We start from the raw sequence: 26,014 nt of genomic DNA on the forward strand, positions 1-26,014 counted from the left end.
AAATGTGTTAACATCAGTCTGACAGCTACTGTAAAGCTTGAGCAAATTTCCTTCATGCAACAGGACAATGATTGAAAGTGCACTTGTAAATCTACATCAGAATAGCTAAAAAAAAAAAAAAACTAGACCTTATCCCAACTGAAATGCTGTAGCAAAACCTTAAGAAAGGTGTGCATAAGTGAATAGCCAAAAACATAAATGACCTGAAACAATGTTGTAAAGAGGAATGGGCAAAAATACCCCAATGATGTTAGAGACTGATAAAGTCAAACAGGAAACGATTCCTTCAAGTTATTGCTGCTAAAGGTGGATTTACAAGCCACTGAATCATGGGGGGCACTAAGTATTGGCCACATGTTTTTTGTTTCATAAATAATGGCATAGTGAAAAAAAGATTGATGTTGAATGGAATCTGCCTAATGCTAAGACACACACTGAGCAGATTATTTTTATGATGGTTTTACACAAAAACACATAGAATTATAAGAGGGGATACCAACGTCTGAACATAACTGTATACTATATGGATCTGTTTGATTCTTTCTGGTGTTCTGCTAGGAGATGTTGTGCATGCGCCCACGTGGTTAGCATAAAAATGCCACTTCTGCAACACAGTTAATGCCTAAAGCTTACCATTTCTTCAGTGGATACTTTCATCTGGATACTGTAGAAATCTGACTGAAATCATAAAGACTGTTGTGTGCTGTTTCCCCTGATGTTTTCCTCTGACTATATACTCATACTAATTATTCTTTCAACTCACTTAATACATTTAGTTGGCCTTTAATGTTTTTAATGTAAGGATTCATAACCCTACTATTTATTCAACCTAGAAGAGATGGAGTTCTCGTTGACTCGGGTTTTCTCAAGGTCTCTTGCTTATATTAACTTAGAAATGTTTTATAAATTAACAAACATTTAATAAAAAATATAACATTATGTAACATAGCATATTGATATTAGTAAACATAATTCTATATTTACAGCTCTATGTAGCTTACAGTACAACACAAACTGTAGAGACGTCACACTGTGTATTTTCTTTAAATGTATGAAGTATGCAAATAATTTACTTACAAGTAATGTTGTACCTCTTTGTGTTCATTTCCATAACATTTTGATGAACATGTGGTGCTTTTGGATCAGTTTGAGAAGGTATGAACCCCTTTTCCTCAGCCCAGGATGGACATGTTCTACAGAGGAAAAGAAAGATTAATGATGACTTGATGTGGAAATGCATGTAAATAAGAACAGATTGCACAGTTGAGGTTTTCTATTCCTGGAGAAAGAAAAAATGATCGAAGAAATGGGCTTAAATGAGAAGAGGGTAGTCTGAATCTTATAATTTTATAGTTCCTAAAAACCTAACACAAAATATCTGTGGGTAATCCGATGGATGGATGGATGGATAGATGGATGGATGGATAGATAGATAGATAGATAGATAGATAGATAGATAGATAGATAGATAGATATTGAAATTATAAAGTTCCATCTGCATTTTGATATTTTTGCATTTCAAATAGCAAAACTGTGCTGTGCCATTTTAATTTTTTTAATAAAGAAAGAAATACAATAAGTTAATACAATACAAAATAAAAATTCAAATACTCAAATTGAACACAAATGTCACATATAAAGTAAATGTTTGCTTGATGTAACCCAATAATTTGATCCTTTTAACTTTTTTTTGGCGAAGCAGTGGATTCTTCTCTTAGATATCTAATATCTTATAACAAACTTAATTGATCATGCTTGTGTCATTTTACAAGGGTATGTACTTAAGCACAGTATGATAATCACTCTGTCTAGACATCACTTAACACATTTCCCAGTTGCTACTGATTTATATATATATATGCTGTTGTTAGTCTTTCACTTGGGTTTAATTCCCAGCCAATTTCCAAACCCCAGGCATTGGATGCAGTGCTGATCTGCAACATAAGCAGCCGAAAAACTAACAACAACATACAAATATTGAGTTCACTTCCCAGGCAGGTATTGTCTTAAAAATGCTAAATGATATAATCTTGTAAGCCCTACTATCTTTATGCCCTATTTTATGGTGCCAAATAAGTATTTTTTAAAATAAAAATTAGAACACATCTCTAACCTCTTCTGCAGTAGAAGCTTGTCTATGGCAGGGTCAGCCAAATGAGGAACAGGTGGTAGATGGAGAGAAAATACAAACAGACTTTGATTACAGCAACCCAAAAAAACACAGTACAGCTAAAAAGAAATAATAGAAAAAGAGGCAATCATGAAAATGAACACTATATGAACACAAGCATGCAGTTATGGAGTTTGATTAGTAATGTGATGCAACACATGATGTGTTGAACTCAGAGCTGTAAAAAATATTTTATATAAACATGTGAACATACTGTATATCATTAGGACATTCTTAATTAGAGGTAAAATAAAACAGCCACATACCATCATGATAGTCTCCATTTGCATATTTGAGTACAAAGTAAGTTGAAACACAAAGAAAAAGCAAATATCGAATTGACAGAGACATCTGATAGACACACACTCGCTATGAGAGATGTGCAGGGTATGAAGTGCTCACACACACTGACTTCACCCTTCATGTAAAGTGAAAAGGTGTAAGGAAGGCAATTGGCCATAAAAATGCAGCTCAAAAAGACAATGTGGTCTGAAGTACTTAATAAGTATTTTTGTTAATACTGAAAAAACTAATTTTAACATATTATATTTAATACATATATTTATAAGCCTTTATTATTTATAAAATATTTTATTTCGTCCTATTGTTATATATGCAATATGGTATACAGAGTTAGTATTTGTATAATATCAAGTGTAATTTATAAGGATAAAAAAATAATAATTAAATAATTAAATAAATCATTAAAAGATTATTAATTATTATCGTGATTTCTATTCTTTAAGCATTTAAATGTTTGTCACATTTTAATAGGTTGTTTTTATTTCACATTAAAAAAATGTTTTTAAAAAATAAACAGATTAAAATTAATGACTACTACTATAACCTAGAAATTACATTGTCAGTGAATATTCCCTCTCTCTCTCACTCTTCCTCACTCTTTCTTCGTCTCATTTGAAAGAGGTGGCATTTTTAAGCAGGATGGTAAAACTATGGAACAATGTTGTATTATTTGTCATCCTTAGTTTGCAAATGCACCATTTGAAAAGGGTGTGATTTTTCACCAAAAGGAGAAGAAAAAGATCAGAAATGTGTGAAATGGTGTGTGTGTGTGTGTGTGTGTGTGTGTGTGTGTGTTCCTCACACATGAGATCTCGATATTGACACTATGCCCTTTTTATAGTTGCATGTGTGTTTTAAGTATTAAATGGTAATAGTAAAGAAACTAAAAAAATATTATCTGATGCGCACTAAGTTTAATATAAAACAAGTAACTGCCAAGAATCTATCACAATTAAGCAAACTTAAAAAATTAACAAATTTAAAAATAGTTATGCTCCACCTTTAATTCTCTGCATGGTATAGTATCACCCATTTCCAGGAACACGTCTATTAAGGGAAGCTATAAAAACAAAAATGTCACCCTTATTATTTTAACACAAGATGTTTATAGATTACTACAATCAGATTGTACCTACAGATGAACACTATTTTCCATCTCAAGGTTACTTAATTAAATATACAGTTTAAAATGGCCCAGCTCAGCAATCAAACAAACAAACAAAAAAAAACAGATAGCTCATGCTTGTGTGTTTAAAATGTATTTCCATAAAGTAAAGTTCTAAATTAATGTAAACAGGTAACTGTTGTGCCTTATATCATTTTCCTATGATCTTCTGTATCAACTATTGGTGAAATATTAAATCATGTAAATTTATTTTTGCAATTATTTTGGATGAGGGGTAACACTGGTGAGAGCTAGTGAGAAAAGCATTCCATATTGAGATCTTTCTTTTTGTATGCAAGCACTAAAGCCATTAACTTGTGCAATAAAGCTTAGCATTCGATTGGGGTTTGTCACCTCTAAAAACAGAAAAGAAAACAAGTTCAACATATTCTAATCTAAATTGTTTTGTCATCCTGTCAATCAATAAAAAGAGCCAAGGTTGTTCAAATTGGATATTTCCAACCAACAGTTCTTCAAAACAATCTGGCAGCTCACAACTGAGAAGCTCTTTCATTTGTCATGCGTTAGTTTTGCCTTTCATTAAGCCAGAGTGTAGAGTTTGGTAACTAAGTAACACACACACACAGAGACACACACACCTTGGATGTTCTGCTCACTTCAAAGGCTGAGACATGTCACAGTGCATGAAAGATGAAGGTTTATATCTGAAGCATGACAGAGCACCAGTGACCCAGATGACAAGTGCAAAAAAATACCCACCAATGAGAAGAGGATAACCTGTCACATTCCACACTGAGAGACAGAAGTGGCCATTTTATCTGTTATTCCTGGAATGTGCTGGTGGCAGGTTATGATGGATGAGAATAGAAGTGGACTGTCAGTAGCACTGGGTCAGAGGCAGCCAAAAGTAAAGTGGGTGAAGTGAGGTGGAATAAAAAAAATACTCATACTGATGAAAATTAAATGACATGGTCTGATGGGAAACAATGATCTAAACCTTTTAACAAGTCAAGATTTATTTTGCTCGATATGTTTGCATGATTAATTTTTTCAAAATGTGTATTAAATACAGTAGCCTATAACAACACATGGTGAAGAAGACTTTTAAATAACCTGAAAAATTCCTTATTCAGCTTTAAAAGTTGGTTATAACTCGTCACGTCCCTGTGACATCTGATAAATATCCCCCTGCAGTCATGTAAAGATCTGTAAATTTGTGTAACCTTGACACCATTTCCAAAATGATGGTGTGCCTGGGTAGCACATGTGAGAGAACTAGCTCATTTAAAAAAAAAAAAGCCTTTTTTCTTTTTGCTTGGTTACTGAAAGTAAGTTTCATTCCATTTAACAATTCACATTATTTAAAATCATCAAATATTTTATATTTTACCTTTTCTGAGTGGACCAAATTATAAAATATGACTGTGACATACTGTATGTCTTGGCTTTTAACCCTAAAATTGTCAGTAAAAATGTCGTGTGACATCTTTCAAAATGTGCTCCATGTGGTACTTTTGATCTGTGTTATGTCCTCCAGAATTTCCCTTAAACAGGAAAATGTTTCTAGAATTTTATGAATTAAATAAATACAAAAGCAATGCATATAATTTTTGAGAGCAATTTTAGGAAGTTGACTAAATGTGGTGCTGTAAATCTCTGAAAACTAGTAAGAAAATGTGTTTTTACTGTGATCGAGTAAAGGAAGACTTTTTAAAATGCTTATAAACACAAATAAGGCAAGCAAAAAGTGCATGCCATTAAGTCAAAGATCATTTTCTAACTGTATAAACACCTTCGGGGTCTTTTGACTGGCCAGTGTATATAGATCTCACTAATCATTATACGTTCATTCATTGCTAGTTGATTTCTTAACGTCGTTTTTGGTCTTTCGGTTGTTCCCGTCAAATAGGGTCGTCACAACTGATCATCCGATTATTTATAAGTAATAACAGATTTAAATACAACCATATTGAAAAGGATAGTTTGCAAATAAAAAAAATCTAATGTGTTAAGTTTAAAACAAAACACTTTTTATCACTAAAAGCAATAACAAATCTGCTGCAGGAATCATAGAAGTAAAAAAAACGTTGTTCTACGTTTAATGTTCTCTATATTATGTTTAGAATGGAATCTAGTATTTATTAAAGGTATGCATTAAAACAAAAAACGCATGAATTACACTCGCACATGTTCACTGATTATTATTGTATATTATATATAACCCCCACTTAACTAATTATTTATAATTGGATCGTTTATTTTTTTATAGGTGTCGTTGGTCACTTGGACAAAAGCTCTTAAGTTGAAATAATAAAAACCAGAGCATTTAATAGACAGTGTAACCTGACCGAGCCCAGAAATCTAAACAGTAACAAAGAACCTGGATGCCATATGTCGAGCAGCTGTCCAATAACCTGCTCCTTTAGTCTCAATGCTAACACCAGGGGGCGGCACGGAGGCACTTCTGTGCCCAGGAAAATAGACTAGATTTATTTATTTAAAAAAAAAAAGTTATACATTTTTTGTAATTAATTCTATTAAATTCCATTTTTATAGCGCTTTTAACAATTGTTCGTCTCGCAAATCAACTTTACACAATCAAATTTTAGGGGAGCATTTCTAAAAAGAACCTATCAAAGAGATGTTGCCACGTTAGATAGCTTCTCAGTAAAGCTTTTCAGTTTTTTATCTGTGTTGCATTTTTTTCAAAGGCATTGCATGGTATTGTACAGTGCTTTTCTTAATAATATGCTAATATTGTCAATACTTTTATTATAGAGCTATCTGCTGGTTCAGCATGCACATCCTCTCTGTATGCTGACTTGTTGTTACTGTTGATGAGACTGTTTTATTGGAGTACTTGATGTTGTAATTAGAGCTGTGCATTGCTGCACTGTCTTGAGTCAGCAAAGGAGCACACAGCCCCAGTGCTCAGTGTGGTGGTGATGGAGATGCTTTGCACTATCTCAGTATCATGGGATACAATAGGATTGTTTATGTAGGTGAAGGGAAAAGGAAGGCTGATTTTGTAAAAGCTATGGCATAAATAGTAACAATAAAAAACTTTTTATGTTTTGCATAAGAGACAGAACTTTAAACAGAATAATAAATGAAAAAGTTTTATAGGAGTAATTACAATATTGTTAAAAAAGAGCCAGAGGGATAGAATAACCTCTGTTATTGTAAAATAATTAACGTTAGGGTTCAACATATCATACATGTTTGTCATGTTTTATTCTTTACTTAAATGCTACATTAAAAATACTATCAGATTATATGTACATGAGGAAATTCAAACATGAGTTATATATACAGATCATATGTTGACTTATGTTTTACCCATGTTTTGTACACCATGTCTCCTTGTTTATGACATGCAACATTAGGGCATATCACAATAACAATACAAAATTTTTGAGTCATAAAAAATATGATCAAAGCTTCTATACTTGATGGTGTGCACCACCATCCAGGACGACTAAAGGGGAAACCCAGAGAAGATTCTCTGCAGCTTGAAGTGATTTAGGAGGTATGTTGCATGTGTAGCATACCTCAGGGGCATGTTTTATCATTTCCCGAATCAGAGCTGTGACACTCTTCCTTCCATACTTATTTTGGCCATTAGAAACCCATAACCACACAGAGGAGAAGAGATTGCTTTCATCCATGTAGTGGTACAGTATTTCATTATAAGCAATATAAGCATTATTTTATTTTAAAGCAATTCACAACATTGTTATATTATTATTTCTGAAAAAAAAACATCTATTTTATTTTTCATAGGATTTTTTTAAGAGTATGATATTACAAAGAACAGATGGACATGACTTATTAGCATCTTAGTAAGAGATTATGATAGCTAAATTTGTAGCATTTGGTATTTAGAATATGTTAAGCATGTCTGCAACTATGAAAACGTCTGCCTATCATTGGATCTTTTACATATTTTATAGCAGCAGAGGGGTGGAACAGCTTGGTGACAACTGCAGCCATTTTTATTGTTCATTACACTCTATAAGAATAGAACAATCACTTATAACAATCAATCTTGTTAATACAAAAATTTAAAATAAAATCCCAAGAGTAAATTATTCAGTAGTTAGCTACTGTGTTGTCATGCTAAATAAGGATTCTGTTTAAGATTTTTTCTATTCTTCGAAGTAAAAAAGTTTTCTATTTTGTTAAGTTGTGGAAAAGACAAGATGAGGCAGCGTGTCTCCCTTTCCTGGTGCCTCAGACAGGTCATCGTTGTAGTTGGCAGGCCTTCCAAGAGCTAGAGCAGCCGCATGCTGAAAAGTTGGGACGACGTCCAACAGACGAGGCCTCTGAAGGGACATTACACCTAAGCTAGAGGCAGTGAAAGAGAGAGAAACAAGGAAAGCAGCAGTGGGAACTAAAGAGTGAGACTTCTTGTCCTGTTCCCTTTTGGCCTATACGAATGTCAAAGCATGAAATACAAAGGCAAATTGTGTTCCATGAGCATGCATGAAGATTTCCACAAACAATGTTTTAGATTGGAAAACATTAGAATTAATGAGCAGAACACTTAATTTATTGTCATATAGCATTCACTGATATTACAGCATGATGAATTAAAAGTAATAATGGTTCACAGAAATGCAATGGTATGAACTGGTTTATAAAATAAAATGCTGCTTTGCCAGAAAATTTTTAAGTCACTTGTTACTGCCCGTATACAGACAAGCACCACAAGAGATTTGTCTGTCTGTCACATTCACATTGCACAAAACTGAAGTGTTTAGCAATGTACACTGATATGTAGACCTTATATCACTTTCATTATTATTAAACACAATTAAATCTCTCATGTATTTATTACGAAGAAGTATATAACTGAAGTATTGTATATGATGAGAGGACCTAATAACATACATTTAGAAATTAATTATAATAGCTAAATCTGGATATAGCTGAAGGACATTATTAATTATAGTATAAGATAGCAGAAAAACATAACCTTTCCATAAATGATCTGAGCTATCCTGCTCAGGGAAAATCAGTGTGTATGAATTTTAAATTGGACCTCATCACGCAAAGAAAGAGAACTTATAAACAGATAAACATTTGGCTAAATTGCACAGATAAGTCAGATCTGCTAATAGCAGCCAAAGAACAGGCAAGGCTGCAAGCTGGTAGACTTTCATTGCCAGCTGCTCAGTAGTTTTCCAGCTTCCTTATTACTGAGCAATGCATTTTTAAGATGTTATCATTGCCTTAACGTTCTTAAAAATAGCATACTTGCAATTTTTAGCTGTAATTCAGAACGCGTTTTTTTTCTACCAGTACTTACTGGCAAAGTTGGTCTATCAGTTTGAACAGCAAGCATGGTTCTTTGGCTCCAAGTGCACTACGCTCGAGCATGTTTGACGTGCTTACAAACTTTCTTTTATTTAAATGTTGTCTATTGAATATGAATGATAACCAAAAACATATGGGATGGGGTCTTCGGTTATTCGGTCGTAAAGGTTAAGGTTATCTGCAGCCTACTTTGCATTTGAAAAGCCTATTAACGTGGTGAAGAATACATTATAGGGAGCCAACCTGTACCTACAGTATTTTGCATCATTTTGCAAAACTCTTAACTAATTTTAATAACAGAAAGTACTAACCTAACCTGTAGGCAACTAATGCTACTAGTGCTTCTGGCGGTCCACTGTTGCCCTGGTAACAAACCGGAAATAACAATCTCTACCTTTTCAGCCTGCGGTCTCTCTGGCTTCCGTTTGGTGTATTATCTAAAAGTATAAGCCCGTAGGACGAGCATATATTATATCGCCATATATTATAATCAAATTATAATGAATAATATTACAATAAAGACACAAATATTAGTAAAAATATGATAATTGGCAATTAATACGAAATGTAGGCTATTTAACAGGTTTAGGTAAATTTTCTAAGGTATACATGCTGTTATTCCTACAGTCAGGAATAACAGCATGCACTCTAAAGCTTGAGAATGAGCAAAATCTGTGCGTTTGCACAGCCATGTAAAAGTCTGTTTATTAGAAAGTTGAGATGGTGGTTAAAAAAAAACTTTTTTTGAAAATACATCCTAAAAATGAGATTGATGTAGGCTTGGGTGTGATTTGATATTAAAAACAAGCTTGGAATGATTTAGTTATGTATCCTATATAGCCTGCCATGTCTAGCATAATCATGCGCACAGATATACTCTATGCGAATAGCTCTCGGAGCAATTTGCAGGCTGTACCTTGTTGTAACAATAAATAAATAAATACAAGAGAATAAACATAAATACTCCAGCGTAAACAACCGTTTTTCGTTTCATATCCAATGTGACCTCCATTAGGCCTGTAAAATTTCATTATGAAGCTGTAAGGTTGTCAACCCCTTGTTATTATTTTTTTATATATTGTTGTCAACCCCCTTATTAACTTTCATTTTGCCAGTTCAGTTGATCCACATTTAGTTGATCCACAGATAATAGTATAAGATTAATTGACACCACACTATAATGGGCATTTTTGTGCATTTAAAACATTCAACCTTTAATAGCGAGACGTGTCAGCTGGGAAGTAAGCTTTGAGTTAGTAGAATATATAAATAGTTTTTTTTTTTTAATGGTGTAATTTTTATTCAATGCAACATTTATTCCAACAAGCATATAACCGCAGTCATCCTACAATAATGTTAATGTATAATATCATTGTTTTTATGGGGTGAATTAATATGTTAAATTTCTAAATGAAATAGCAACTATCTTTCATGTGAAGCAATCCCAATAGGCTCCTGCTCAATCTTTACCCAACCATAAATCTGATATTTATATGTAAGACATAACTTAGTCAAAAATATATCAGATTCCTGCTGATTATTAAATGCTACAAATCTACTCAGGAAGGCTTTGATAAGATTTCTATGTATTACCTCAGGAACTGTACTTTTATGTATTGTTTCTTATTGTCGTTTTATTCTTCCTCCACGCGTACAAACGTCCGTGTTCTGTATTACCTTTATGTATTTATAGATATTTTTAACTCACCATTCCTACAATCCTGTTTGTAAGCCTGAAACGACAGAGGACGTATTTTTTTTAAATCAATTATTTAATTCCAGGTCCCAAGCCATCAGTGTGTTTGCACTTCTTTGTAATTTTTTCTCCATAATGATCTATATGTCCCAATGCAAGCCTTTTTCGTATTTAATTAATTATTTTTTATAATTATAATATTTTTTTTTACCTGTTGTCGTTTGTCATGACACAAGCTTTTTAACTGTCCTATCCTATGTTTTACATTATATAGTAGCACACTTTAGACCAATTTAGATTATATTTTTATGTTTCAGATTTACCGATTTTTAGTAAAATTAGTTTACGATGTTATCGTTTTTGCGTTTTTAGATTTTTTTTTCATCGGTCTCATTCCCAAAACTTCGACTAAAGGAAGACCTTTAAATAAACTAATCGTTTAAAGTCTAAGACCTGGCTACCTGTTCAGGTAAAGACATGAGTAGGAGGCTTTCTGCTTTTCAGTTTTTTTTTACGGTTCATAACTATTTGCATCTACACGTATTGTAATATGCTAGCAAGTCATTTCTTCTTATTATTATTCTTATTATTCTTATTAAATTTGTAATAGCTTATAAATTATCGGTTAAATAAATAACGCTGGATAATTACATTTTGAAAGACCTAAAAAAATGTGCGCCTTGAAAATGAAAAAAAAAAAACCCGAAACAAACTAAAAACAATATAACAATAATTATAAACAAAGTCGCATTCTGCAGCTAACATCAAAACGACAGATTCAGCGCTAAGCATAAGAAGCGAGAGAGGGTCGGGTGGTCCGTGTAACATCTACAGCGCGGCTAATTATACAGTGTACCTGTCACGCAAATTTTATGCGCATCAACTGCCACATATTGATCGTAATAAAAGATCGACATACAGTCATAACGACAATTGCATCAATGGCTATTTTATCTGCCCGAAGATCATATGAAGCCATCCCTGTAGTTTGTTTAGAAACATTTTATTGACTACCCGCTGCTAGGGTCAGAAAAAGGTTAGTCAAACAGAATAATTAAGTTTGTTGTTTTTGTTTGCAAACAATTCAGATTGCTGAGTTTACACACATATCGAGTTGCCACCCGAGGGGAGGTTTACCCTACTAACGAATAGAATGATAAGCTTAATCTGTTTTTGTAACATAAACTTTCTTTTTCCTATTACTACCATCTAATTGTTATCACTTTCAATGCGCTGCCATAAACGTAGGCCGGGTTGTATGTCTATTTTGTTAATTTGTCAAACCGGATTATCACTAGATTGTGCCATAAACAATTATCTTAAATAATGAAGTTGTAGTATTGCTTCTACTATTGTTGTCTGCAGTCAGATCACGCGGTAATCACGTGATATTTTATTCGTTAGGCTATTTCCTCATCCATTGCAATACTCTTGGCAATACGCCACTACTGAGAACTCCAACTTATTAGTGATTATTTGTTATCAACCGCTAATGTTACTTTTTGATAGAGCATGAACAACGAAAAGCTGTTGTTGGTTCAGCCGGTCAGACCATGATCCGAGGAAAATGAAGGAAACATTTTTCATTCCCGAAAAAAAACCGACAACTAAACACTAAAATACAATCTGACAATTCTACTAGAGATTGTATGAGAAATCACTGTGTAATCAATAAATAATTGTTGATAGATATAAACAAAACTGATAGCAGTATTCACTTCTTATCAGCGCTACCCTGGGATCCGTAAGTTAGACTGTTATGATCCCAGCCTATAATTTTTATATAATTGTAGAGTCCAGGCTCCCAATCACATAAACAGTGATTCACTGCCATGTCAGAGATACATCTAATAGCTTTAAAATGTATGCCTGCTTTAGGCTATAGATCCATATTTTAAGTTGTGCTCACACTGTGTCTACACGCAATGCTGAAACCTCAAGACGTCTGAATAACACATATTCAATATTCCGACTACAGTAAGCTACACCTAACGAGACATAGGCGGGAACTTTATAACATCTTTGCATTCTTCCAGAAACAACCCAATAATCATATAAAGAAAACGGGGTCAAATTAAATCAGTTCGACTTCAATACGCTGGTTTAGTTTGGATGTACAGTTTATTTGCATGCACAAATCTCTACAAATATACCTCAGTGAGCCTCGCTGACTAGGCGATCCAGACCAAGGAGCCATTTCTTTTGGGTTATGGCTTATTTCATTATTTATGCTAGAAGCAATAATAGTTATATATCTTAAAAAGAAGAAAAACAGAGCCAGTGAAAGTGTAAAATGTTTATTTTTTATACTGTGCAACAGTCACAATACAATAGTTATTCATACAATCAAACAATAAGACAAATGAACACTGAAGTGAGGCTATCTACACAGGCCTACATTATAACCTTGATGTGGGGTCGGGGAGGGGTGTGAATAATCCCACGGTGCTTTAAATTTTACATTGTTGTAAAAATGATATAGGCACGAAAACTACAACTTAAATTTCTCTAACCTGTTTAAACTTAATTGAATATATAATATTTTCTTTGATACAATGTCAAATGCCAGCTGGATATAACAGGAATGTTTAGTAGGCCTAACTAGCCAAGAAAGGCAAACTAAAGTCTTTATCATGTGTTTAAAACAAAGCACACGCTTAAAATACAAGAAACACCTCTGGATTTGTTTTGAAGAAAAAGGAAAAAAAAACAAAGTAAAAAATACATATAGAAAAGTAGATTCAGTCTATTATGCGAACTGTTTGGATGTTCTGCAAATCCCATAGCTTAGAGCCATAATTAGGCTATCTTTCCCAAATTTACTCCAGCAACTGGATGAAATGTGCCACCTTCCACTATGTTAAAAGTTACATGTGTAATAGGAATAATGACAATAAAATGGCTACAATGACACTGGCATGGAAAATAGCTGGGTAATCTGGAGTTGGCTTTATCAGGTTTACCCCATCACCCTGAAGAAGTAGACGATCCATTCAGAGATGATTTCCGCATTTTGTTGCCGAACGTAAATTGCCGATTTGGACTTCCCATAGGGGAACCATTGACTGGGTTGGAAATGTGGGGGAAATGAGGATGAGCTGACTGGACGGGTGTGCTTGGACTTGGTAGTGGTGAGGATGTAGATGGGGCTCCAGCTGGGCTGTTTGCTTGGTCGCTAGCAGAGTCACTTTCTGAGCGGTTGGCACTGCTCAAGCCGTCCTGTGTGTGCGTGATCTTCATTTTTTTGCAGTTCGGACGTACTCGATATTTCAAAGGTAATGGCCCATTCTGACAAATGTACAACAAAAAGTGGGTTGTAAGCATTAACCCTTTACCCATCACAAGCAATGTAATTTTGAAAATCATTTAAAAAACCCCACTAAATTGCTACTTGCACTGCAAAATAGATTTGCAAGAAATTATTTAAAAGCCTGCTTACCCTTCTCCATGTGTAAATGTAAGCAATGTCCATTAATGTGTAGTAGTCCTTAAGAGGCTCATCCTCATACATTACTTCAATCTAAAATATAATATATATATTTACATGTTAATGCAGACATTGTATCTCTGACTTATTACAAATAATTAAGCTGATTTAAAAAATATTACATTCTGATAAAATAAGACAAAAATAAGTTATATATAATAAGAAGTCAGATTACCTGGAAGGTACATGGTATGTCCATCTTACTTCTCAGAAATTTCCTCAAATGCATTACAGTCATGGCAGCTGGACACTGCAAGTACCTTTTGTTATTTACCTTTAAAATAACAAAAGGGGACAGAAAATGTTAAAACGTTACAAAGACTGAAATGTTTTTTTAAAGTTAATTTGGGAAGACAAACACCATTTTCAAGGTAAATTATTTAAACAGACTACTGCCATTTTACCTCATCCTTAGTCTGTTTCTCTCCTTCGCTCCCTTGCTGTTTTGCCCTAAAAAAAAATCAAAAGGTAAATATTTCTGTGCACAAGAGCTCTACTATGTATATTTATACTTTCAAAGTACATACTTTGGGTCAAAGAACTCAATTGACAGACTGATAATCTCATCATCTGTGATGATTCTCTTATCTTCATCAGCTACTTCTCCACGATCCTCATTGGAACCATTTGCAGCTAAGAAAAACAAAGACATAAAATATTTTTATATTAATGAAAATACACTAATCAGTATTATAGTATGTTAAATTGTTTGTTTCAAAATTAAGACATTAAGATCTAATAAAAGTTTGTCACTAGACATGAGAATTTTTAATTAAGCAGAGTTAAAGCTTGAAATGAAAGATTTACCGTCTACTGATGGGTGTTCAGCATAGAAATCTCTTCTTCGTTTCATTTCATCTGCAAAGAAGAGTAGTTCAATCAGTATAAACCAAAATATCAGCTTGTTCAATTTACAGATGAGTTAACACCATTCACATGTGACAAGTTTTATGCATTTGTCACACAATTATAAGATCTAGGAATGTGGTGATAAAAGTTGAACATAATGAAGCTGAAGATGAACATAGGTCTCAAAGAGACACCATTTTGATTAAATCTAAATGCAGCTCCTCAAGAACATATTCACAAAAAATAATCATATGGTTGTATTTATAAAATTACAATTAAAAATAATAATAAATACATTTAAAAAGACAGGATATGCCTACTGCATACATTTTCTGCATATGGTTACCTTTATCAGTTAACTCTACTGGATTACTTACTTTTGAAAAGACCCGGGACCAACTTATACACAATGTCCTGCAGAGTTTTGTCAGACCTGAGGGTAAAAGGCACTGTTATAGAGGAATTCATTCTTTACATAAACATAGAAGTGTCATACAAAAACGTCATCTTCAACATTTATGTTCATGAATGTAGCAAACTATATGCTTAAAACGCTTGTCAAACATAGAACACAGTAAGACAAATTATTCATTATAATTACCGTATATTAAGAAGAGGCTTTGTTTTGTGGACCTGGACATCACATATGGGACAGTATTTACTGGATGCCAGGTAGCGGACAATGCACAATTTACAAACTAGATCGGAGAGAAATGGGAGGTTAGACAATTATACAACTGACAGATAAAATAAAATCTAATTCATACAAGTGAACTTACATGAATGCAAGCATTCTATGATTGTGGTTGCATCGATGAAATACCCCCCACATAAGACACACATCAAATGTGGATTTAGCTCTGTGATCTTGATCCTTGTGGTGCGATGCATCGTCATGGAAAGTTAAGGTCCTGAAAAGAAATTAACACGTATGTAACCATTGTGGCTTGGCAGAGGAGGAAGACTGAATTACAGCTAATGAAGATGCATTAAATGTTCAGATGTTTCAATAGAAGGCTTTCAATATTATTACACAAGGCATTAACTAAAGTGTAATAAAATTATTAATAATCTCAAAGAAAAAGACATCCTCCTCATATACTGATGCTATTAATAAGAATAAACATAAGCAACTGACAACACTGATCAGCTCAGATATGTAGGTTTTCTATTACTTCAGTACAGCAATGCAAGTCATCAATCCGATCCCTAACACCATTTCAGCTCTTTGATTCATTAGAAACATGCAATATTGGGTTTAAATGGCTCATTTTAAAACTGTAAATGCTTAATTCGTGTGCCCTGCATTTCAACTGCCTGCACATCGCGTCGTTTTTTTTCTACTAAATAAAGATCATTTCGGAGCCTGCGCGCGCTCGCGGAACGCTTCTTGTTTCTATAGCAACTCTGCTCTCGTCCACGTGGCACCAAATTAAGCGAAGGAGATAAAAAAAAAATAAGTGAAACGTGTGCACGCGTTATCCAATTAAATCCAGTATACGCATGTCTGTGCAAAATCTACAAAAATCATTCGGATGTGTGTGCCTGTTTATGTGATGTTATTACAAGCCAATCGTCCACACCTCCCACTCAACGTCATGGGCATTTTCTCTATATATACATTTGCGTAATTACAGGTAGAAGGATGCTTTAAACTTACTTTATACTTGCATCGCTAATTCATAGCTTACCTTACTGCTCATGAGACGAGAAATGAAGTCGTTGATAAGATATTAGGCTCCCCATTAAAGCTAACGACCGAACCTGGTGCGTCATCTGAAGCTCTAATATCCTATTAGTCTCCTGATTTATAGACTAAGGACGAAACCCTTAACCTTATACAATATGACTGTAAATATATTTTTAACAGAAAAGAAGATGCATAAAATTTTAGAAAGTGACACTTTAAAATGTCATTATGGCGTGCATGCAATCATTTTAAATGCATTGTTGCTGTAATTGTTGCACTGCATTTCTCAACGTAGTCCTTCAGTTGTGCTCGCACTCAGCCACGCAGACCACCTTTAACGCTTGTGTTTCAGTTTGTGGTTAAAATATTCACTAACGTTCTATGAAGAAAAAAAAGAAAAAAAACCCACACACACTTGAGAGTGGAAGCGATGCATTTTTTTGCACACTCATTAAGTTACAAGCTGCACAAACGACTATGTTTCGGCTGTATTTGCGGACGAATGGATGCACACTGCCTGATTTAAAACAAACTGGTGGTAATCGGAAAACCCTGCAACAATTTGCCTCCGACATGACAGTGGAGTCCAAAGGTTCAATGTTAGCCTTTCTTCCGATTGTCGCAATGCAACCTCATATCTGTGGCTTCAAACCGTATAAAAACAAGCTCGCTTCTGCAATTAAATCCATGTTGTTAGCAATAGAACGTTTACATAATAAGAACAGCAGTCTTTGGGCTACTTACGGTAAATATCTGTCACACAGCAGGCCTATGCGTTAAATGACCTAGCCGGCCACCAACATCGGATGAATCTTCCCTTATACAATGCCTTCATCTTTAATCATCGCCAAGTTTCCTGTTTATTGATAACTGAATAATTTTACAGACATGTACTAGAGCTACACGTGTAGCAGTGTGACCATATACTACACCATTATCACCACACCGCATGCTCTAAATGTGTAAGCTGTAACCAAGGGGCCCTGCAGAAATATGACACCCAATAAGCGGCTGAGTAATAATAAGGCCTAGTCGCCACTAACAATGCATAACCCACACAGACCAAGGCAAACTACCATTTGTACTCGCTCCAGCGTGCATTTATTAACGTCACAGAGGGGACAACCGGTGAAGTCGTCCCAGGCCCTTTAAATGAGGGGGAAATAGCTCAATTCGATTATATTATGATTGTCAACAATGTCGGCCTATAGTTTGCGACTTATAAGTACATTAGCAAGGGTTTGGTCTGCTACGATTTGCGCGCCAAGAGTTCCACAACGACTGACGTTTTACCCATGAGAAACCGACAATGGCTATAGTCAGTCAGAAGTATGCCAATACGTCACATAGGTCTACGTCAGGCGCACAAAAATACAAACGAAAAAAGGGAAGACGGACTATTTAACTTATTGTGATATGCCACATCTCTTAAAGCAATATTCAAAGGTTACAGTACAATAGTTCGTTCATGCGTTACAGCAGATTACATTTCGTGCGTCGTGTTTGTGTTTCATTGGGGGCCCTTTTTAAATGGGCCTGCGGACTGCCTAATCAGTAAAAATCCAAAGCAAACCACAACTTATACACTCAAAATTTTTACGTACATCAGTTATGACGATGAATATAAAATTCAGTTTATTGATTACTGTTTGTACTTTAGATGTAGGCCTATAGTCTAGCCTTCAAGACAAGGATGTTCAGTAAACAAAAACAAACATGAGAAACCGACACACGTCAAGAAATCACAGACACAGGCGTGCATCACATAATGCCGCCATGCATCTTGCATTACTTCCTCTCGTTAAATAGGCAATAACCTGGCTTTCAGATGACCGAGGAAGCGAGTCATACAGAGATGACTATTCATCACATGCCCTTTGCACAAACAAGACGTGTGTATTTGGGGATGTCGTCAGGGGAGTCTGAATGCCAAGCACCCAAACACGCAGCCTCAAATGTGACCACAGAAAAACTGAACGCGCACGTTAGACACGTTTAGTATAAGAGCGGCATGTGGGCATTGCACAAATACATGCTTAAGAAAACTCTTAAGACAAACAAAATCTGGCTACCATTACATGTATGTATACCTAAAAAATTAAATAAAGCCGGATGAACATATTAAAGGGCACTTGGAGAAATAATTACTCCTGAACCAAAGAATGATGCGTGCATGTAAAATATCTCTCAAAACGAAGTGAAAGTTTATACACACGAATGAGTCAGGACCAAAAGCATTGTGCATATGTACATCAGTATTCAGAAATACGCAAAATTTGGACCTCGTTACGTTAAGGTGTACCTTAACTAAGCAACGTTTAACGCTCTCTACTGTACATGTTACACCAAAGGTGTGTGAACACAAAACACCTGTACGCACCTCACAAATCTATTTTAAAAAATGATTATAAAATACATCCTTCACAACGACGTGCCCATGTCATTCAAAATTCCTAATTAAATCCCGCCACGGGTTTATAAGTTGGCAAGCTTTTTATGACCAGCTTCTCCGATTCGCTACCGCCAATTAAGCGACCATAAGAATTTAAGTTGAAAAGACGATCAAAACAGGACATTTTCCATACCAGCCTTATCTCATCGAGTCCTCAACCTGTTGGAGATTACATCTCTATAAAATTAGAGAATTGCTCTGTCGTACAGTAAGCAAAATATCATTTAGACCAAGGGCTCGAGTGAATATTTGACTCGACATGCTTGCGAGCACGAGACAGCGGCATCGTTTCATTACTAACATAACCATTAAATTCAAGCAGAAATTACCGGCAACATGCTAAAGCAACACAACACACACCCCTTTACACAATATGAACAAATAACGTCGGAAATATAAGAACATATTTCGGAGAAGAACTAAAAACCAAAGCTCGTGCGGGGACAGAGAGTTGGTTGTGTGAGCTCGAGTCCTTCTGTCTATCAGCGGCTGCATCCAGCAAAACGCGGATCCATGTTAAGCTGACAAAAAACCCGCACATTCACGCAAAACAGTAGGTCTGAAGAAAAACACATTGGTAAGAAATGATCCTGGAGAACACGTACCTGGCGGAGACCGAGGTGAATCCTCAAGAGCGGAGTTTAGACAATGAAAAGTTGCGAGTAGATCAGCAGAAAGCGAGTGCGAACCAAGCGGCCATTTTGAAAACGAGCTGCAGACGCTGTCAATTGCAATCAGAGTCGTTGCTACGGCGCATTTTAGTAGCGGGAAAAACGTTCCTTCCGCGTTGCTGGTGTATATAATAACGATTTCTTATAGTTAAATCCACATAGGTTCAAATAAATGCAGAAAAAACGTTCTTTCTCTCGGCTAAGCGCTCCGAATCGTGTCTTTATCCAACGCTGCGCTGATGGCTCGGTGGAAACTGACACCGTCCCCCAAAATGGCTTGCGGTTCGACCGCCCCGCGCGGTCACGTGACTCTGTTGCTTAAGGGAGGCCTAGGAATTAGAGCTTCGGGTCGATGCGTTCTCGTAGAGGATATATAATAATTGAAATTCGGCGTGCTTTAGAAAAATACTTCGGGAAAACAGTAGAGAAGATTCTAGCATGTATCGGTTTTCGTCGTCTGCATGATGCAGTCGCAAAATGGTTTAGCCTAATAACCGCTTGTCTCAGACAATTAAACTTACCTTACATTGTGTCTGTGCTTTCCCGGAGACCGGGATAGATTTAAAAAACGTCACAACATATAAATATAAAAAATCTAATGACATTTGCATGTATGTTTTTTTATTACTGAAAGTAGAATCGTCGTCAGCTTGTCTGTGCATATGTCGGCAAAGAAATACTTAATGCTCTTTGCATTAGTTAACGATTACAATGCACATATTCAAAGAACGCAGGCTCCCGACATCGCTTTGTTGAACATTTTATACGTCTACAGGCTAATTCAAGTTTTTATGCCAAACAACCGTTTTGGTGAAGAATACGTTTTGTACAGCTCAACAGTCCAGGATAAGCAATTAATTAAATAGTAATGTGCAGGACAGACACATGCAAGGAAATGATTATTAGTACTGAGTCAGGGTGCATATTTATCAGAAGCGCACGTGCGTTTGGTGCGGCTACAAATGGGCAGAAATCAGTAGCAGCAATAGGTTAGTGATCGAAGTAGATTGGAGACATTTATGCTGTCAAAAACAGAAGTTCTGAATTAACAATGTGATAAAGTATTGCCGGTTCAAACCGAAAGACCCAGGGGTCATGCCATTCAAGTCTCACATATTTTAGAAATACGTTTCCTTCAGTTTTTAATACACGCAGATTATGAAACTATCTAGTTCACTAAAACAAGCGTAAATATAAGTAGCCTGTCTTTTTCTTCTATGATGTACATTTTGTCCTAGTTTGATTTTATAGGAAAACTTTGGCCCTCGGTTTGCACGTTTATGTAACGGTAAGGTCCCTTATGTGCTAAATAAAAATTTTGGGCACCTTTTTGTCTTTTTTACTCATGCCCTGATTTGATCAAAAGTTAGAACCTGTTGTAAGGTCTTGAAGTAATTACTGCAAAAAAAAAAAATAATAATAATACTGTATTGACGGACCCTACAGATCTTGCTTCTATTAACGGATGCACCAAGTAAAGTTCGCCTTGGATAACATGATAACAAGAGAGAACATAAATAGGAGCAACAACAAACAAACGAAAGGCCTCTTATTATTATTTTATTGTGAACATTGACATGTACAAAAACCAGACAGGTAGAGGGATGGAGATGAAGCCGATTACAATGCAGAGTAGAGCTATAGACTCAGAAAGCGTCATAGCTGGGTGGCTCTCTCCACACTCTTCGCTGCATCCTTCAACTTTCCCACTAAATCCTAAACAAAAAAGTGCAGAAATAAGTATCATTAAGAACCTACTCGAAATTGCAGGGTATTATTATTCATTTCCTTACAACCATTACACATATTACTTTTTCCCCTCCAGCAAAAAAAGATTGCATTACAAACTTGAGCATTACTTAACATACTGCACCTCACTTTCTTTATTGCTCTCCATTCGGCTTATTGTACATGATGCATTTATGAGAAAAATCATTGAACTTTACGGTAAGTCGAAAGCAAATGGCTGAGAGACATCAAATGTTGAGCGCAAATACTTCGAGCGCAGTGATATGCCTTAAGTAATGAGGTTTAAATGTTTTAAAGAATCTAGTACGGTAATTTGCTACTGTTGACTGTTCGCACGTATGAGACTAAACTGCTTCTACTTATAGCAGATATTATTTACTCATGTGCAAACGTTGCATCTGACTCATTTAACACAGAAACCGGCATGTAAGCCAATTCAGGAAGACGTGACAAACTTCATTAAAAATTTTAATGAATAAATAAATAGATGATTTGTTAAAATGCTTGCTTTTTACTGATGTGGGCGCGTTTGCATTTTTTCTATGGCACATGGAAGCAAATTCCGACAATGCCTCGATAATTAAATTATGTTTATTCGGCAATGATCGAAAAAAACTCTTATGTGAAGTAAGCTATGAACAAGAAGCTGTTACATGTGTGGCTTTTTTTTTTTTTTTTTTTAAATTAAATTATGCCTCCCTAAAACAAGGTTTTTAAAGCGCAGAAACAACAAGATATGCTTAAAACTGCCCATGATGAGGATAAATACTAGGAAAAGGTAAATAAAATAAAAACCTTTTTGGAAGTACAGTAATGTAAAATACAGTAAATGTAGGTTTAAAAAAAATGCCATCAGATATTTTTGTTAGTGCCTTGGCAAAGGTAAAATTGTAACTAAAAGTGATTAAAAGAGTAATTGTAAGGTCAGGGTCATCTTAATGATCTGCATGCAATGATTCCCAAATTTATTGAGATGAAAACAGCTTCAATAAAATATAGAGGATTGCAGGTAAAATCTGCTGCCTAGAGATAATTGTACTTATATCCTTCTAGAGAGGTCTATTGAATAGTCACTTTGTTTTTTTTTTTAAACTTTCTTAAAATGCATTTCTAGTGAGCTCAGTGGATATGGCCTGTATATTGTTTTTTGTTTTTTTAAATACCTGAAGTTGCTCCAGCGTACAGTTAAAATTCTGTTCCGAAGAAGTTTCATTATTCCCACCAGTCTAAGAAAAGGATAATTCAATCAAAAACAGGTGAACGAGTAATTAATTTGATGCAAAGTTCTTGTGACCAGAACTGTGCACATCTTTGCTTACATTGAATTCTGCTCTGGATTTAAGACGAAAAAATGTAAACAAATGACTTTTTGAGTATGACAAACAGGGACACATACCTCAGTCTTGAAAGAAATCAGATATGATGGCTGATTGACCTTATGCACGTGGCTGTTCTAACAAAAGCAAGATACATAATTCAGATTGTCATTCACATACAATTTGTGTTACTTTCGTATTTAAAACAAAACAAAACAGACAACTTACTTTTATACAGTAATCTAATCGCCAAGAAACATTTGTTATGTGAGGGGGGCATCTATCGATGCTAAAAAAAAACAATTAAAGCACACATTAATTACTTATAAACTACTATTAGACATGTAAAATAAACCTATAAATAACTATAAATGTGCTGTCAGTCATGTGTGGAATGTTGTATAGAACACAATGAAACTAGTCCATGTAAAGTAAGCATGATGTCCCTTTTATATATTGACATGTTCATATAAAAAATATATATTTACAAAAATGCATAGAAAAAAGTGACATGACATAATTAGACAATAGTGGACATAATGACATAAAATGAAAGCAGTCTGTATTTACATTATAGGTATGCCTATATAATTCTGTACAATGCACTATCAAAACATATGCAAAGCAAGATTACCTACCTTGACAACAGTCTGTCGAGACTGGTTTTGCTCTTCTAAATGTGAAATAAAAACAATGTTATGAACATGCTTGTTTACAAATGACCCAGCATACAACACACTTTGGAAGACTTTATCACCTGATAGTGAGTATAGAACGCATCCACTCTCTCGCTGTCAAATCTTAGATCTTCGAGGAATGAGCTGTAAGAAGAGGAGACTTTAATGTACATGTGTTATGCACACAGTAAAACCCATAAACACAATAACAACATTATTAACATACCATAGTGTTGACATGTCTGCATTATGTTTTACTCCTTCCAGGATAAATGTTGTCACAGCAATGTGACACTGGTTCAGGAGAGCTTGATCAACATTCTTCAGTTCTGGGTGATCTAAAGGAAACAAAGGCAGATGCTTGACTGTGCAGTTATGGCATTAGGGCACATACATCAAATCAGTTACCAATCTGAAGAATTGCTTGTTTTGCACATTTTAGTGTTTCTTTTACTGGTCTTAGACATCTGGTTCAGATAATCATATCATTTGAAGCCATTCTTGGATGCAAGTGATTTAAACTTGACCAATGCTTTAATGTACAGGACAAGGGTTTCTCCAAACAGGACTGGTTACATGTGATCTTTGTTATAGCATAAATAGGTATGCAGATCCTGCTGTTTATAAATACATAAAAATGTTTTGGGCTGTAATGAAGACTGCAATAAATGTTCAATCTATGCAGTCCAGCACAGGCTATGCTCAGCTGGATGTTGTGAGGAATGCTATAGTGATGCATGATGCAGGCTACATGTTAGCATGTTAGCATGATAGCATAGCTAATCTCATGCTAGGCTATAAAAGACGGTAAAGAGAGAATCCATAGGAATTTCACACTGACATTTCATCGTGATCTTTCCAACAGTTTGCTCAGTCATTACGTGGATCTAAATAAACAGTCTTTAGCGAAACGGACCAATGCTTATTTCACTTCGTACCCGTTTCAACATGAAGTTCTCGAATACAAAGGGAACAATCGGCTGATCTTACCGAAAACGCTGCTGGATGGAAACGACAGCAGACTGCGGAAGGCCCCTTCAATGAAGACGGTGAATGATTTTAAGTCCAAGTAAGCTGGATCGGCTAGGGTTTGAAGACCCTTTACGACCGAATCTGACAACTCCATTTTGTGCAGGGACGCAAAGCGAACCTCGCGGTCACGTGACCCGATCAGCTGATCTGCAGCAGGTTCCGTTTTATTTTGCGGCTGTGAATACAAAAGGTTTAAAAAAATTAATAAATCATAAAATTGCGTATGTTCGGACATCACAGCCCAGTGTTGAAATATATCTGATTCTTACATTGTTTTACAAGTCGCACACACGTCCAGTAAATATACACATTAACGTTAACATCAAACTAGTTAATTCTAACTATAAATCTCACCTATAACTCGTGTAATAATTTACCCCTAGAATAGCCAATGCAGTCGTGTAGCTTTTCAATGAGCAAGTTATTAGACTGCATGCGCTATATAACATGAGACAAGTCTAATTTTCTGCAGGAGACTGCAATTAAACACATCGAATAGACATTTAATGCAAATTCTTTAACTGGTGAATGTCCTTTTGCAGTTCGATGCAATGACGCAAATTTACGAGGGGTCCGGACGCTGCTCCTGCATTTTAGTGTTTTCTTGGTCTAACACATAAGGTTCAGCTAATCAGTTATTTAACTGCTCTTTCTAAGATGAACACACATTTCACTTCTAAACCTTCCCTTCTATTTATTATGAAGGTTCTTCTGTGTAAGTCAGTCTCGCCATTGCTTTACACAACTACAAATCGTTTGGGTGATGTGTGTGGTTCAGTGTCACATCCTTATATGCAATAGGATAACATCATATTGTATATAAGGATATGACACTGAATCACACTAAACCCTATCGAATTTGCCACCAAAATGGCTTTGCATGGCAATTATGTTTTCTATTGTATCAGTAACCATATTGGAACCACTTTGATGCGCACGATGGGGTCACATGCGAAAAAATACTGGTTTATTTTACCACCGCCTTTTTACTTGTAATTATGATAGGCATAGTTTAAAATATGTGAGTAAAGGTGCGTGTTGACAGGTGACCTGAGACTGGCACGTTTGATGGTTTTCGACTAACATTTACAGAGATCCTAAATGTGTTGATCTTTAGTAGGCTATCATCACATCACGGTCTTTAAAGTAGACTATGGTTTGAGGGTTATTCAGTGGACCCAATTAAATTAAGCTCTGATTATATGTTTACTGGAAAATCATTGCATATTAATAAGTGATGCAGTATTTTGTATTGTGCTTGCTCATTGAGCGTTTAAATTGAATTATAAGTACATTTTTCAGTCAAGTAAAGGCATATAGAAAATAAGGTTATGGAAATAAGATAACACGTATCTCGACATTTTAGAAAAAGGTCTGTGATCTTTACACATATGTGATCTTTAAAGGATTACTAAATAATTAAGGTTTCTTAGGCACATATTTGTCTGTTTCTTCCAAGAAAACATGTTAGGTTTTC

General features: G+C 35.2%; 3 protein-coding genes across 3 annotated transcripts in view; all 3 read right to left on the reverse strand.

Moving 5' to 3' along the window:
* Positions 1-1,105, reverse strand: part of LOC128513865 (polycystic kidney disease 1 like 1) — a 37,305-nt gene extending 36,200 nt beyond the window's left edge. Inside the window, 1 exon segment of the mRNA XM_053487417.1 lies at positions 1,078-1,105. Within this exon segment, the coding sequence (XP_053343392.1) occupies positions 1,078-1,105 (28 nt within the window).
* Positions 1,106-12,897: 11,792 nt separating this feature from the next.
* On the reverse strand, positions 12,898-20,040 carry bmi1a (bmi1 polycomb ring finger oncogene 1a). The gene is made up of 10 exons (XM_053488222.1): positions 19,698-20,040; positions 15,730-15,861; positions 15,552-15,648; positions 15,328-15,383; positions 14,909-14,959; positions 14,629-14,734; positions 14,506-14,551; positions 14,277-14,375; positions 14,054-14,134; positions 12,898-13,902 (listed from the first exon to the last, which is right to left on the reverse strand). Exons 2-10 carry the CDS (start codon positions 15,845-15,847, stop codon positions 13,582-13,584), a joined length of 975 nt encoding a protein of 324 aa, XP_053344197.1. The 5' UTR covers positions 15,848-15,861; positions 19,698-20,040; the 3' UTR covers positions 12,898-13,581.
* A 1,267-nt stretch (positions 20,041-21,307) lies between these two features.
* Positions 21,308-24,670, reverse strand: commd3 (COMM domain containing 3). The gene is made up of 8 exons (XM_053488223.1): positions 24,496-24,670; positions 23,732-23,843; positions 23,586-23,649; positions 23,467-23,501; positions 23,057-23,117; positions 22,909-22,965; positions 22,676-22,738; positions 21,308-21,479 (listed from the first exon to the last, which is right to left on the reverse strand). Exons 1-8 carry the CDS (start codon positions 24,629-24,631, stop codon positions 21,420-21,422), a joined length of 588 nt encoding a protein of 195 aa, XP_053344198.1. The 5' UTR covers positions 24,632-24,670; the 3' UTR covers positions 21,308-21,419.
* Between the last annotated feature and the right edge of the window lie 1,344 nt (positions 24,671-26,014).

Source organism: Clarias gariepinus, chromosome 26, assembly GCF_024256425.1.
Source record: "Clarias gariepinus isolate MV-2021 ecotype Netherlands chromosome 26, CGAR_prim_01v2, whole genome shotgun sequence".
In the NCBI taxonomy this organism is placed as follows: domain Eukaryota; kingdom Metazoa; phylum Chordata; class Actinopteri; order Siluriformes; family Clariidae; genus Clarias; species Clarias gariepinus.

Coding starts and splice junctions, on each gene's coding strand:
- commd3 (XM_053488223.1), bottom strand. CDS start 24,631: ATGGAGTTGTCAGATTCGGTCGTAAAGGGTCTTCAAACCCTAGCCGAT. Junction 23,502..23,585: donor CGTTCTATACTCACTATCAG/GTGATAAAGTCT, acceptor TTTCACATTTAG/AAGAGCAAAACCAGTCTCGA. Junction 23,118..23,466: donor CTCGACAGACTGTTGTCAAG/GTAGGTAATCTT, acceptor GTTTTTTTTTAG/CATCGATAGATGCCCCCCTC.
- bmi1a (XM_053488222.1), bottom strand. CDS start 15,847: ATGACGATGCATCGCACCACAAGGATCAAGATCACAGAGCTAAATCCA. Junction 14,960..15,327: donor GGTCCCGGGTCTTTTCAAAA/GTAAGTAATCCA, acceptor TCTTCTTTGCAG/ATGAAATGAAACGAAGAAGA. Junction 14,735..14,908: donor TGAACACCCATCAGTAGACG/GTAAATCTTTCA, acceptor TGTTTTTCTTAG/CTGCAAATGGTTCCAATGAG.